Raw genomic sequence first — 15000 nt, 5'->3', positions numbered from 1 at the left:
CAAAGATAAAACTTTGAATTAAGTTTATTTGATTACATTTACAACATTTATTACAATGGCTTTGTGATCTTAGAATAGTAAATCCAAAATGTGCAACGTTTTAAAAATATTTATATCTCTTAAAAGATAATTGGTGAAAAATCTGTAGTAAATTAAATGATGTGCTTTTTGAGAGTCTTAATGCATTTGCAAAGTTTTGTTCACTTGCTAAAAACTATGCATTTATAAAAATAAACAATAAAAATTAATGAATCTATTTTGGATCAAAATGGTCATGAATGCATTATGAGAATTAAATCAAGATACACTTACTTGAAGCAAAATTACTTTAAGTGAGTTTTTGCCTAAAACAAGAATAATAAAATATCGGCCGATGAGTTCAGAAAAATAATCTTGTTTTCTCAGTGGCCTTGTGATTTATTTCAGAATTACTAAAGCAGCTCTCGGTCAGTCATTGTTCATTTTATACAGGATCTCTCAGTCTGACCGTGTCTAAAACCATCAGAACAGACCGGTCTGCTTAATCACATTAGGCTGGTTTAAGTGGTTTATTTGAGCGGGGTCACGTTCAGGACAGTCTTGTCAATACAACTCATTGTCGGCTCTCTAGACATTTATCTTAAGAAAGCATATTGACGTATTGTGTTTCCTTCAGTCTTCTTAAAAAGGTCTTGGATTTACCTTTATAAGCCTCCAGGAACACAGTTATCTCACAGCACACATTGACAGCAGATCCACCGCAGGTTTCTGTGTCTGAAGAGCCAGATTTAATGGGTTTTACCTGATGATTTGATGTTCAGGAGGGATTCTGGCTGATTTAACAAATGTGTTTACCAGATGTCTATCTATTAGAAATAGATCAGAGATTGCGTTCATCTGATGATTTGAAGCTGGAAATCTGCATGATTTCTGGAAGATCAAGTTTTATTGTTTTTTTAATTGAATATATTTGAGTACCATTCTTTTACACTTCTAGTCTGAGGTCTCTGATGATATTTGCTGTTTTACTCCCCATGATCCTGAAATACGCTTTGGAAATTCATTAGCAACAGTGCAGATCAATATCAAACTGCTTTTATAACTGTGCATATCTGAATATTGTGCAATTAAACGTCACAATTCATGGTTTTTATGCTGGTAGTGATTGAGGTGTAGGTGGATCTGGTTGCATGGCTTCATCGTTTATTCCCCTGCTGAATGAAACGGTGTAATCTGCTGGGTTTGGCTGGTCAGAGCTCTTTATTGAGGATTGTTTGAAATCTCAATGGAGGGAATAATGAGCTGAGATGGTGTGCGATCACTACTGCACTTTATTAGGGAATAAAACCGGCAGAATCAACCGAGGAAAGCTGATTCTTAGTCGTGTTATGGTAAAAGTGACCGGTGCTCGATAACAGCTGGCCGACACTAATGCAAGAAAGACAGAAGCTCTAGGAATGAATTTGTATATAAAAACAGGCAAATCTATTTTAATTAAAGCGTTTATCCTCCAGCAGTGGCGTTTTGGAAGTCATTAGGATGCTTTTCCCGTATTTGGAGCGTCTCTCTCTCTCTTTAATGTTGCATTGATCGCCTCTCATTTGATTTGAGACGAGGACTCTGGGTCTGACAGCACCTCAGGAATCAGACTAATGGAGACGCCGCTCTTGAATGGATATTGTTTTCCTCTTAAATCTGACACGCACGCGGCTTCACAGATAGATCACTGCTTCAGTGCCTCGCGCCGCATTCGTTAGGAGACGTGGCTAATTTCAAGCATATCTATTTCTATCGGTGTGTGTGTGTCGTTAAAATTGAGTGTGGCTGGTTTCAGTGTTTTAGCCTAACGGTGATTTGAGTTTTATAAAGATGTTGTCGTTTACACTGACTTCATTTTAAAATTCAACATGAAATGAGGATCAACGATACGATGTTACCGTTACATCGATATACATACGTTTTGTGGAAAAGTCAAAGTTTACCGTTACTATTTATTTTAACCTGGTATTTTACATGAAACATATTTACAGAATTTACTTAAATATTGAGGTGCTAAAAATAAAATCATCAAATCATTTACTTTAAATTTATTCAGTAATATTAACTGCTCTAAACCAGTGTTGTTTCAGTATCTTTGATATACTATAAACGTTTTTATTCATACTTTGAATCAGTTTTTATTTTTAGATTTTTGGTTTTCAGCTGAAGTTTTAGAAATTGTATTATTTTTTTATTTATTATTATTATTTTGTAAATATGTCTATATCGTTTTTATGCTTTTTAAGTTTTAGTTGGCAAATTTAAATTAAATTAGAAATGTAATTTTATTGATATTTTATGTAATAATTTTTTTTATTTCAGCTTAAGTTTGTTTGTGCTTAAAGTAGCTTTTTTAAAAACGTTTTTAGTGTTAGTTTCAGTTTTAGTTTTAGTTGACTATAATAACCCTGACTGAAACAGTTAGATTAGAACTGCATGTTAACTGAATTGTTCTAAATAATAATGTCCCTGTCTTCTGTATAGCTGAAGTTTTCATTAATTTCATTTTACAATATTGACTGTAGTACTAAATCTGACTGGACTGAAGAATATTGATATGTCAGTAGTCCTCGTGCTGATCTGTTTGTGTGTGTGTGTGTGTGTGTGTGTGTTAGTTAGTAAGCGTTTTAAGGGATTCTATAGGAGGTGAAATAAGCTTCCGAGCATAGTGCGTTTCCTCTAGTGGAAATTTATGGGAGGCCGTTTGAGGTGAAACCCATTGAAAACGTGCGATACTCACTGAAACAATTGAGAGTATAAGTGAAACACTATATATCTGTGAAAATTTATTTAAACTTTGAAACATTCTCGCGTGTGAGAGAGCATTAACATTTTCAGTGTGTCCGGAAGTCATTTCATTGCAACCGGAAGTTATACTTCTTCTGCTTCCTCTTCTTCGCTTTTATGGCAGGTAGCACCAAAGTTAGGTGCATTATCACCACCTACTGTATTGGAGTGTGTTTCAGTGTGTATCGCAGGTGTTTCAGTGTGTATTACAAGTTTTCAATGGGTTTCCCCATTGAAAACTTGTGATACACACTGAAACACATACGATACACACTGAAACACTTGCTATACACACTGAAACACTTGCGATACACACCGAAACACCTGCGATACACACTGAAACACTTGCTATACACACTGAAACACTTGCGATACACACCGAAACACCTGCGATACACACTGAAACACTTGCGATACACACTGAATCACTCGCGATACACACCGAAACACCTGCGATACACACCGAAACGCTTGCGCATACATGTGAAACACTATATATCTTTGCAAATATATGAAAGAGATGCGGTTACATAGAAAGTCTTTGTATAGACCCTGTAATCACCCGCAAGTGTTTCAGTGTGTATCGCAGTATCGCAAGTGTTTCAGTGTGTATTGCAGGTGTTTCAGTGTGTAGCGCAAGTGTTTCAGTGTGTAGCGCAAGTGTTTCAGTGTGTATATCAAGTGTTTCAGTGTGTATTGCAGGTGTTTCAGTGTGAATCGCAAGTGTTTCAGTGTGTATCGCAGGTGTTTCAGTGTGTATCGCAAGTGTTTCAGTGTGTAGCGCAAGTGTTTCAGTGTGTATATCAAGTGTTTCAGTGTGTATCCGCAGTATCGCAAGTGTTTCAGTGTGTATCGCAGGTGTTTCAGTGTGTAGCGCAAGTGTTTCAGTGTGTAGCGCAAGTGTTTCGGTGTGTATCGCAAGTGTTTCGGTGTGTATCGCAAGTGTTTCGGTGTGTATCGCAGGTGTTTCAGTGTGTATCGCAAGTGTTTCAGTGTGTATCGCAAGTGTTTCAGTGTGTAGCGCAAGTGTTTCAGTGTGTAAGCGCAGGTGTTTCAGTGTGTATCGCAGGTGTTTCAGTGTGTATCGCAGGTGTTTCAGTGTGTATCGCAAGTGTTTCAGTGTGTATCGCAAGTGTTTCAGTGTGTATCGCAGGTGTTCAGTGTGTCGCAAGTGTTTCAGTGTGTAGCGCAAGTGTTTCAGTGTGTATCGCAAGTGTTTCAGTGTGTATCGCAGGTGTTTCAGTGTGTATCGCGAGTGTTTTAGTGTTTATCGCAGGTGTTTCAGTGTGTATCGCAGGTGTTTCAGTGTGTATCGCAAGTGTTTCGGTGTGTATCGCAAGTGTTTCGGTGTGTATCGCAAGTGTTTCAGTGTGTATCGCAAGTGTTTCAGTGTGTATCGCAAGTGTTTCAGTGTGTATCGCAAGTGTTTCAGTGTGTATCGCAGGTGTTTCAGTGTGTAGCGCAAGTGTTTCAGTGTGTAGCGCAAAGTGTTTCCAGTGTGTATCGCAAGTGTTTCAGTGTGTATCGCGAGTGTTTCAGTGTGTATCGCAGGTGTTCAGTGTGTATCGCAGGTGTTTCAGTGTGTATCGCAGGTGTTTCAGTGTGTATCGCAGGTGTTCAGTGTGTATCGCAAGTGTTTCGGTGTGTATCGCAAGTGTTTCGGTGTGTATCGCAAGTGTTTCGGTGTGTATCGCAAGTGTTTCAGTGTGTATCGCAAGTGTTTCGGTGTGTATCGCAAGTGTTTCAGTGTGTATCGCAAGTGTTTCAGTGTGTATCGCAAGTGTTTCAGTGTGTATCGCAGGTGTTTCAGTGTGTAGCGCAAGTGTTTCAGTGTGTATCGCAGGTGTTTCAGTGTGTAGCGCAAGTGTTTCAGTGTGTAGCACAAGTGTTTCAGTGTGTATCGCAAGTTTTCAATGGGTTTCGCCTCAAACGGCCTCCCATAGCCTCCCATAGAAATATTTGATGTCTGTCTCACACACACACACACACACACACACACACAAACATTCACACAAACACACACTCGCACACATACGCACTCACTCACTCACTCACTCACTCACTCACACACACACACACTCTCACTCTCACACACACACCTGTGGTCTGTCGTGGCCGCTGGAGTCTGTCTAATATGTCTGTCATTTGCATGTAAATGTGATTGTGTGTTGGCCCTCAGCACTCTCTCTCTCTCTCTCGCCGGGCGAGGGGGGGGGGGTCCTGGGGACTCCTGGGTAATTAGTGGCTTCCTGCTCTCTGAATGAGTGCAGTGAGGAAGAGGAGGAGATCCGTCTCACTTCACCTCACTCTGATAGTCACCGCAGAACACTATACTCTTCATCAGTCTTGTGTTTAGTTCACATACTCAGTGTTTTTGTACGAAGGTTCCTCTCAATGATTCAAACCGGCGTCTGAAAGCACAAGAGCGAATCTGTGCATCATAGAGGCTCCTGAAATCGACTGCATGCTCATACTAAACATCATCTTCTGACCCGAAAGCCACATGAATCGACTCCGCTCCATTAACAAACCTAATTTGATTGCATTTCTGCAGATGCACTTGAAGACGTTTCTCCAGAATATTCATCTCTGAAGATCAAAAGCGGTGAAATCCATACTTTTTTTGCTAATGAAGTCTCATCTGCAGTGTTATTTGTTTTTACAGCCTCATTAACTGAATTAAGTGTTCTGCATACAGTAAGAGCGCGTCTCGTCCCCCCCGCGGATGGAAAACATCCCTCCTGTTGTTGCGGGTCGCGCACAGAGAGGTTTATTCTGTCAGAGAAACTGAAGGATAGCAGGAATTAAATCAGATCTTCAATCACATCAGCTAAAGATGACGTCCCGCGGGAAACAAACTAATTGTGTTTGCTGCATTCACGACTGTGATGAGTGTTTGTGTCTCCGTTACGCCGAGAGAAAGTCTTGAAGGAAAGGGGTCAGCAAAATCTGATTTTGAATAAATATTCAGAGCACCATCATAAAGTTTGGGGCCAGTACAATTCTTCTGCTCACCGAAGCTGCACTTATTCGATCAAAAGTACAGTAAAAATAGTGAAATTTTACATGATATGATACATGACCATTCAAAAATTTGGAGTAACATTTTTGAATGTATATATATATATATATATATATATATATATATATATATATATATATATATATATGTGTGTGTGTGTGTGTGTGTGTGTGTGTGTGTGTGTGTGTGTGTGTGTGTGTGAATATATATTCAAACATTCTTTATTTAAACAAAGATGCATTAAAATGATCAAAAGTGACAGTAAAGTAAATTTTACAAATATTTCTATTTCAAATAAAGCTGTTCTTTTGAAGTTTTTATTCATGTGTGACTCCTGAAAAATAAAATGTATCACAGTTTCCACAAAAATATTAAATAGCACAACTTAAAAATATTAAAGAAATATTAAATAAGGATTTTTTTTAAATATATAATATTATTTGTATAAATATATATATTTTCACATGAAATTTTTAATTATTATATTTGAGAGATGCTGTCAGGCCTTCTTAATTTTAAATATGTTTATATATTTCATTTAAATTAAAATATTCAATTATTCATATGATATTCAAATATAAATGAATTCTAATATAATGTAGGATTTGGGAAATAAAATTTTTATTTTTAAATAATAATTAAATTAATAAAAAAAATCAAAACTAAGCAGCAAATAATTCTCAGAAATTGAGCAGCACAACTGTGTTCAACACTGATAATAATCAGAAATGTTTCTTGAGCAGTAAATCATCATATTATTCTGATTTCTGAAGATCATGTGACACTGAAGACTGGAGGAATGATGCTGAAAATACAGCGGAGCATCACAGAAATACATTACACTTTAACACAGATTCACACAGAAAACAGATGATTTAAATTGTATTAATATTTCACAGTATTGCTTATTTTTCATCAAATAATTATTACTATTCTTTCTGTGTATATATATATGTATAATAGATAATTTTATGACATCATGACTCATGTTTCTGGTCTTGCTATAAGTCATCTAAATCATGAATGTGATCCTCTGAAATGATTTTTCAGTTTCTGGTCCTGTAGAATCTGCTGTTTGACTGGAAACGAGTCACGTGACGCTGAATTAATTAACGGCTCTCAGGTGGCGCTTCATGGCGTTACACAGCGCCGCGGATAATGTCATTAAAATGTGTGTGAGAACGGCTGACTGTTCGCCGGCCAATTAGACAGAAAACAGAAAAGCCTTTCCTCCGAGTTTATGAAAGTTCTTCAGCTTTCTTTTGCGAGACAGACAGATGGAGTCAAGTTTTTTCCGTCCTCATTGTCAGAGTCAGACAAAAGCGGCCCGGCTCAATCGCTATTATTTTTCCTGCTCTTTTCTTGTGGGTTTTTTCCTCCTCGCCCGGCGAACTCTCACAGCGAGAGCGTTTTTGATTGGTGCCACAATGTGAGAATAGGCTTGTCTACATTGACATTTGAGAGGCGCCGCCGGGCCTTTTCTCGGGCTTTGACCTCGCCGGGTTTTATTAGCAAATGAGACCTGGAGGGTTTGAGTTTAAAGAGCGGCCCCTTCCTTCCCATTTCAGCCACATAATGATTTTCACAGGGTTCAGGACCTGAGTGTGAACAGAATAATGAGCGCCAGTCATTACTGGAAATTACAGCCGTCGCTCGCAGCGTTAGGGATGTAAAAGCCTGTCGACTTTGATGATTAGCGGCAGACGCTGATGCACGTTCTCATCATTAGAGCTCAGATTAATCACATTTACTCCAGCATGCTCATTCAGTTCACTGGGAGTCAGGAACAGCCCTTTAGTTAAAATAAATATGTACTCTACTGTTTCTTCTGCTCAGCAGGGCTGCATTTATTACATCAGAAATACAGTAAAAATACTCAAATATTATTACAGTTTAAATGAGCTGATTTCTGTGGGAATCTGTTTTAAAAAAAAATTAAAAGCTGGAATAAATATTTCCTTTTTTTTATTGTATAATTATTTTTATAACATATATAGAAATCATATACATTTTAAATAATGATTTAAATGTTAAGTTTTCCTGTAAGGCTGATGAGGTCTAGTTTGGGATATATAAATTCAAGTCAATTTGTTTATTTATTCAGTTAAATAAACAGAAATAAGACGTGTTTAGTTCATATTAATTTATTAAAATATATTTTTTATTTTTTTATTTCATTTTGATATTCACCATTAATTTATTAAATTAAATAATAAAAATATCTAATGTTATTAATATATTTTTTAACTAAATATTTATTTAAAATAAAAAAATAATAAAAACAATTAAGATTTTCTTTTACATTTATTTGATAAAAAAAGTTCAGAAGAACAGCATTTATCTGAAATAGAAATCTTTTGTATCATTATTAATGTCTTTATCATCCCTTTTGATCATATATATATACTTTTTTTAAAAAATTTATAATGTTACAAAAGCTTGTTTTGAGCAGTAAATCATCATATTAGAAAGACTAATAAATAAATTGAATGCATAATTTAGGATAAAGTAAACTTGCTTGTTGTTTTGCGTAAAGCAGGTTCATTCGAATGTTTGATTTGTTTGGTTTGAAATCCCGTTTCTAGAATTATCCGTTCCGAACCGTCACAGCGCGAGGATTTAATTGAATCACTGTTCTCGTTAACGATCTGTGATGTACGATGATACAGTGATATTTCTGGCTGCACGCTCTCACACATGTGGAACTTCTCTTATAATGATGCGGTCCAGACTCTGTTTAATTAGTGTGACGAGCTGTCTGTGTTCCCAGCGTCTGAGATGAAGCAGGCAGGTCGTGGCTTCACCTTGTGTTTTACACCAGCACACCGTCACGTGAGGAACCGCACACAAGCTCAGATCAAACCATGATTTCATCCAGGATCCGGTGAGCAATCCTGAACTAAACCACACATGATTACAAACGTGACGCTGAACACTGAGCAATCTGATACACAGATCTTTCCTCAAATCTTAATAAATAAATACAAATATCTGTGAATAATTTTAAATTGTTACATGCAAATCAAATAATATTTATAATATTTATTATATAATATTTTCCCTGTAACACAAAAACAAGTGTTAACATACATTTTCACTAATTTAACTAATTTATGACAATTAAAAAATATTTTTTAATAACATTTAATAGTCTTGCCAATGTTAGACAATAAAAATACACTGTTCATGTGATAAGATGGTACAATATGGTAATACTTTACAGCAATATATATATATATATATAGTTATACTTTCTTTGTTAATGTTAGGCAATACAAAAAATGTATTGTTTTTTCGCAGTGCATTAACTAAAATTATATATTTTTTAAAATCATTTTAATACAAATATTCAGTAATTTAAATATATATATATATTTTAATTTTAATAAATGTTATTTTTTTCTCATTTTATTTTAAATAAAACATATTAGTAAATGTTGAAATTAACGTTAACACTAATTAATGCTGTTCAAGTATTGTTAGTTCATCTTGATTCATGTATTTAACTAATGTTAACAATTTATTGTAAAGCGTTAGCTAAATTGTGTTTAACTTTTAACTTTTACTGTAAAATGCTACAGTAAAACTTAATTGGTTAACAAAGTTAATTTATAGTTTTTATTTGCAAATTTACAGTAAAATTACCTATAATGTGATTTAAAACATGTTATTCTTATATATAATAAGTAATATAAACAATAATTCATGATATTAATTCAAATCTACAATAGTATCTCATAGATACTAAAATAGCAATGTTAACAAAGGTTAATTAATGTAAAACACATATTGCTCATAGTAAAGATAACCAATGCGTTGAGTAATGTTAATGAACGAGACCTTACTGTACATCAGTGCATTAGTGTTGACGCATCTGGAGTCATGTGATGTGTAGCGGGTCGTTGGAGCAGACTCTCGTCCAATCAGACGCTGAGTTTGGGCTTCATCACACAGCACTAATTGGGCTGAGAGTATTGTGAAGGAGACACACTCATTAGGATCTGCTGCTGGAGTCGTTAGGCTGAACTGATGGACGGAGCGCTGATTAACACGCCTCTGTGCTGGAACACCATTCAGAACTAATTAAACAACGTATGACATTGATCGCCGTTCTTATTTCATTTCAAGCTTCAGGAGATATTTAAGTTTTCCTGAAAAGTAAATCGCAGTTGTGTAATGTGATGAGTGTGTGTCTTCATCAGGTTTGTAGAAATGTAGCACTGCATCAGTGTCTCATCAATGGATGCTCTGCAGTGAATGGGTGCCGTCAGAATGAGAGTCTGATAAAAACATCACAATAATCCACAGCACTCCAGTCCATCAGTGAACATCTGGAGAAGACACAAGATGAAACACATCCAGCATTAAGATGATTTTAACTCAAACACATAGAGTCTATAATCCAGAATAACACTTCCTCCAGTGAAAAAGTGTTCTGGTCTGAATCAGGAGAGAAATCTGCACAGATCAAGCAGCGTTTAAACAGATCTAAACAACAACAGCAGATGCACTTTTTCACTGGAGGAAGTGTTATCACGGAGCGGAGTCTGTGTGTAATGGTGAGCGTGTGTGTGTGTGTGTGTGTGTGTGTGTAATGGTGAGTGTGTGTGTTGAATCTGGCAGCAGTCTGATTGACACGGATATAGATTAATTAACAATGCTAATTAAGATGAATTAAGCTTCTCCCTTAATGAAGTGGCTCCTCTTTAATCAATTACCGTCGCTTATTTGAACGTGTTGATAAACACATGAATGTGTTCTGTACGTCTGATCAACACAGCCGTGTGTGACGGTGAGACTGACGTTCATCACGGATCTGAAGATGTTGCATCCACAGCAGTACACTGGACTGACATGTATCTGTGAATTTAAGAATGAAACGGTACAGAAGTGCAGAGAACGTGAGATTTGTGGTTTGTGTTCCACAGGTTCTGCGTTCATGATGGTGAACTCGACGGCTCGGTTCTCGGGTCAGAAGGCTCTGCTCTTCACGCCGCAGCTGAAGGAGAACGACACGCACTGCGTCATCTTCCAGTATTACCTGGCGGGACGAGAGGGAGGACGGCCGGGACATCTGAACGTCTACATCAAGGAGAACAACAGCCCGATGGGTTTACCTGTGTGGAACACGTCTGGACCCGCTGGACGCAGCTGGACTCAGGTGGAGCTCGCCATCAGCACTTACTGGCCCAACTTCTACCAGGTGAGATCCACCACACACATTATTATATAGTAGCTTGTGTGAATCACATTATCTGCTGCTGTAGAGCTTCATCTACACATGTGCTGAGCGAGAGAGAGAGAGAGAGAGAGAGAGAGAGAGAGAGAGCGACAGAGAGAGAGAGAGAGAGAGAGCGACAGAGAGAGAGAGAGAGAGAGAGCGACAGAGAGAGAGAGGGAGAGAGGGGGGAGAGAGGGGGGGAGAGGGGGAGAGAGAGGGGGGGGGGAGAGAGGGGGGAGAGGGGGAGAGAGAGGGGGGGGGGAGAGGGGGGGGAGCGACAGAGAGAGAGAGAGAGAGAGAGAGAGAGAGAGAGAGAGAGAGAGAGAGAGAGAGAGACGGCTGTGATGTCACACATGCTGGTCATTAGCGAGCGTGTCTCATGGGTGCTGAAGGAGACCCGTGTTAATTGGTGGAACGAGCCCCGGTGACCCGGCGCAGGGGAAGCGTGTTTGGGTAAATGACTCCATTAGAGCGAGGTGATGATTAGGAGAAACCGCTCAGAACCTGCTGTACGTGATCATTTCATCTCTACAGATTCATCCTGACAGCTGGAGAAGATTCAGAAACACGATCAATGATTCTCTTTTGATGGCATTAGCTGCAGTCAATTCAAATTAATTTACCTATTTACTAAAATGAGGTAACAAACCTAGTGGTCACATCTTTTAAAAAACACTTAATATTCAATAATATTATTGATTTGACTGATCAGATAATCAGATGAGAACAAAACTTCAGTGAATTGATCTGAATAATGTAGTGCTGTTTTACAGCTGAAGTTGAATTTGGTTCATATTGATGTAATACTAATATTGAATCAACATTGAACTGTGTAAATAATTTATATTTATTCGTATTTATATTATATATTTCAAATATTATTTATATTATTTGCTAAAATGTGTTTTAAAATATATTTGTGTATCTCGTCTCGTTCTCTTTCTTATCTTCTCGTCTCATGTTGTCTCATTCATCTCTTCTCAGCTGGTTAAGTTTCTTGTCTCACTTCTCAACTCGCCTCTTCTCTTCTTATCTCCATTACTTTCCTCGCTGCATCTCATCTATTTTCCTATGTTTCATCAAATCTCATTAAACTCTTCTCTTCTAGTCTTATTTCTCATCTCATCAAACTTTGTCTCGTCTCTGTCTCGTTCAGGCCTGTGATTGAGGTGAGAGTCTGCCGATGGCAGGGTTAAAGTGATGTAGCAGCTGCTGTGCGGGTGTGTGTGTGTGTGTGTGTGTGTGTGTGAGAGAGAGCTGGCAGTGCTGTGTGATATTATGGTCTGTCTGGAGAACCGCACCCAGTTCCTGAAGAAGCCAATCATTCCTGTTGCTCATCTGTGCTCGTGTCCTCGGGAGAATCCTGTCCCTCCGACCGCTCCAATGGGACAGTCAAACATCTCTGTTTATGTTTCTTTGGGGATCGCAATGACTTCTGGTCAATTAAAACATACTGTTATCCACATTCAATTACAGTTAAGTCCCTTAAAATAGAAGAACTTCATATACTCACTCTCATATAAGTTAAAACAATTATGGCGAAACCAAAAACGCAACTTTTTGGCATCAGCAGCTGATCTGAAACATATTTCAGTGTATATTTAATTTGATCTCTTTAATCACGTCATATTGGCGGTCAACAGCTGGCTCAGGTCAGTGTGACCGTGATGTTCCCCTTCATCTCAGCACCAGCTCAAGGGAAGCCTGTCACATCACACACACAATATGCATCATAATAGCAACCTTAGCAGAGAGCAGGCATCCCAGAATCCTTCACTCGGCACTCTTTAGCCCTGAACCCCAGAGTCCTGCTGTCGAGTTGAATTGTTTGGCTGTATAAACGAAGTCTGAAGTGAGCAGATTTAGCACATGCTGCTGCAGCACCTCGCTGATAGAGCCGTGATTTACCGCGTCTATAAACGCCGCCATCTGACAGACAGCCGATTCACCGTGAGCACCCTTGGAGCCCGCTCTCCTAACGCCGCTGATTTAATAAGTTTGGTGCAATAACTAAAGCCAAATGGTGTTTTAATGAGCGCTAATGACCAGTGTGAATGGTGCTTTCCTCATCTTTGTGCGCCGTTGTGTAAAGCCTCGTCTCGAACCCTGTGGGACTCCACCGTGTGACATTTTGAGAGCATGTCCATTTATCACTGTGCTTATGAGCTTTCTCTTTCCTCCGCAGATCGTCTTTGAAGCGGTGACCTCGGGGCAGCGCGGCTTGCTGGCCATCAAGGACGTGGTCCTCCAGGGCCATCAGTGCAGTAAGACCCGACTCTGTCGTAAAAACACCCTCATCGCCCGCTCCTTGGCCTTTTCCTGCCACCCTCCAAATATCAATATCGTCTGTCTTTCTCCAGGCATTGAAGTCGAGCCATAAAAGAGAGAGTAATAAAGAAAACAAAAGACTGAAAAGAGAAGGGAAGAAGGCGATAAAGCTTTCATGTAATGCTGGAGAGATATGAGAGTATAAAAGAGACGCCGTTAGGAGAATGAATGGAGGAGGATGGAAAGGGTCAAGTGGGATTCTGCTGTCTACTTAGACAACGTTCTTATTAGGCAGCATCATGTGACATTAATTATATTTTACTATACGTTCACATGGAGAACTGCTATTTTAAATGGTACTAATATTTCACAATATTACTGTTTTTACTGTATTTTTGAGCCTATGAATGCAGTATTACTGAACAGAAGAGTTTCAGTCTTAATTATTCCTAATTTAGGCATATACATAAAATTATGATTTAGTTTAAGTTTTATTATGATGCTTTTCATTATTGAATTAAACATGCTGAAAATTCAGCTTTGCATCACAGGAATAAATTACATTTCAAGATATGTTAAAATAGAAAAATATAAAATTAAATTAAAATTAAATTAAATTAAATAGAAAAATTAAATTAAATTAAATTAAAAATAAGTAAAATAAAATTTAAATAAATAAAATTGATTTTAAAAATGCTTGTAATCAGATTACAGTTACTTTATTTACTAATTGTTACTAATTGCTTATAGATAATTTACTGCCAGTGTGTAAATAATATAATACAATATTTATTAGTACAATTATAATATATATATATATATATATATATATATATATATATATATATATATATATATATATCTCAAAACTAAGTGACTTTAAGCTTTAAACAAGAAAAAATACCCATCAATGTGGTAAAAACAAAATAGATTTAACCCTTGCACTGTGCTGAAAATCCTCCACTTAATTTGGCTTTTTAACCGTCCTTTTCAAAATCATTATGCTATATAATAACCAAATATTGGATTAAATCTTTAGATTATTTTCTTTTGAAGTTAGCACAACATTATTTCTGGATAATTCTAGCAATATTCACTCAAAAACTGATCCGCTCAGATCAAAGAGGCCTTAAAAAACACAAGACTTGATCTCACTTTGCTTCTCAAGTAAATGCATCTCGACTTGTAGACACTTGTCCTGGAAAACATACAGTATTTTCCCTGCCAACAAGTTCAGCTATTTGCACTTAGTGTATATATTAACACTGATTAATATATGAAGACATAATGTGCATCACAGAATATATCGCTAGTAACACATGCAGAGATGAGCTCGCTAATCAGAGGTCAATATCAACATGTTAGCAGCGTTAATGATGGATTTGTGAAGGATGATTGTGTTGAAGCTGTGATGAGAGCAGATGGCACAGCATTGCTCTCAGACAGCGGGGGTCTCGCTATCATCACAGCGCAAAGAAACGCTTCTTTAGCGATCAGAGACAGAAGATGGGCGCTGGAGTATTAAAGGTGGCTGCGCTTCAGATGCGCTGCTGAAATATTGAAGAGCCCGGGGAAGAATGAGACAGGCTCTGATTGAATTAGCAGTGTTTCCGCGGATCAATTCAAGGTCACGGCGGCCCGCGAGAGGACCCAGTCAAATATTAGACATCATAACCTGATTTAA

At 37.6% G+C, this 15000-nt stretch overlaps 1 protein-coding gene across 1 annotated transcript in view; it reads left to right on the top strand.

Annotated features, from left to right (window-relative positions):
- LOC113083913 (receptor-type tyrosine-protein phosphatase mu) overlaps positions 1-15000 on the top strand; it is a 122502-nt gene that overhangs the window by 47351 nt on the left and 60151 nt on the right. Inside the window, exons 3-4 of the mRNA XM_026254736.1 lie at positions 10756-11030; positions 13234-13312. Of these exons, the coding sequence (XP_026110521.1) occupies positions 10756-11030; positions 13234-13312 (354 nt within the window). The remainder of the gene's footprint in view (positions 1-10755; positions 11031-13233; positions 13313-15000) is intronic.

The sequence above is a fragment of the Carassius auratus genome, unplaced genomic scaffold, assembly GCF_003368295.1.
Source record: "Carassius auratus strain Wakin unplaced genomic scaffold, ASM336829v1 scaf_tig00039421, whole genome shotgun sequence".
Lineage (NCBI taxonomy): Eukaryota > Metazoa > Chordata > Actinopteri > Cypriniformes > Cyprinidae > Carassius > Carassius auratus.
The sequence above is the reverse complement of the archived record's forward strand: the minus strand, read 5'-3'. Positions and strand labels throughout refer to the sequence as shown.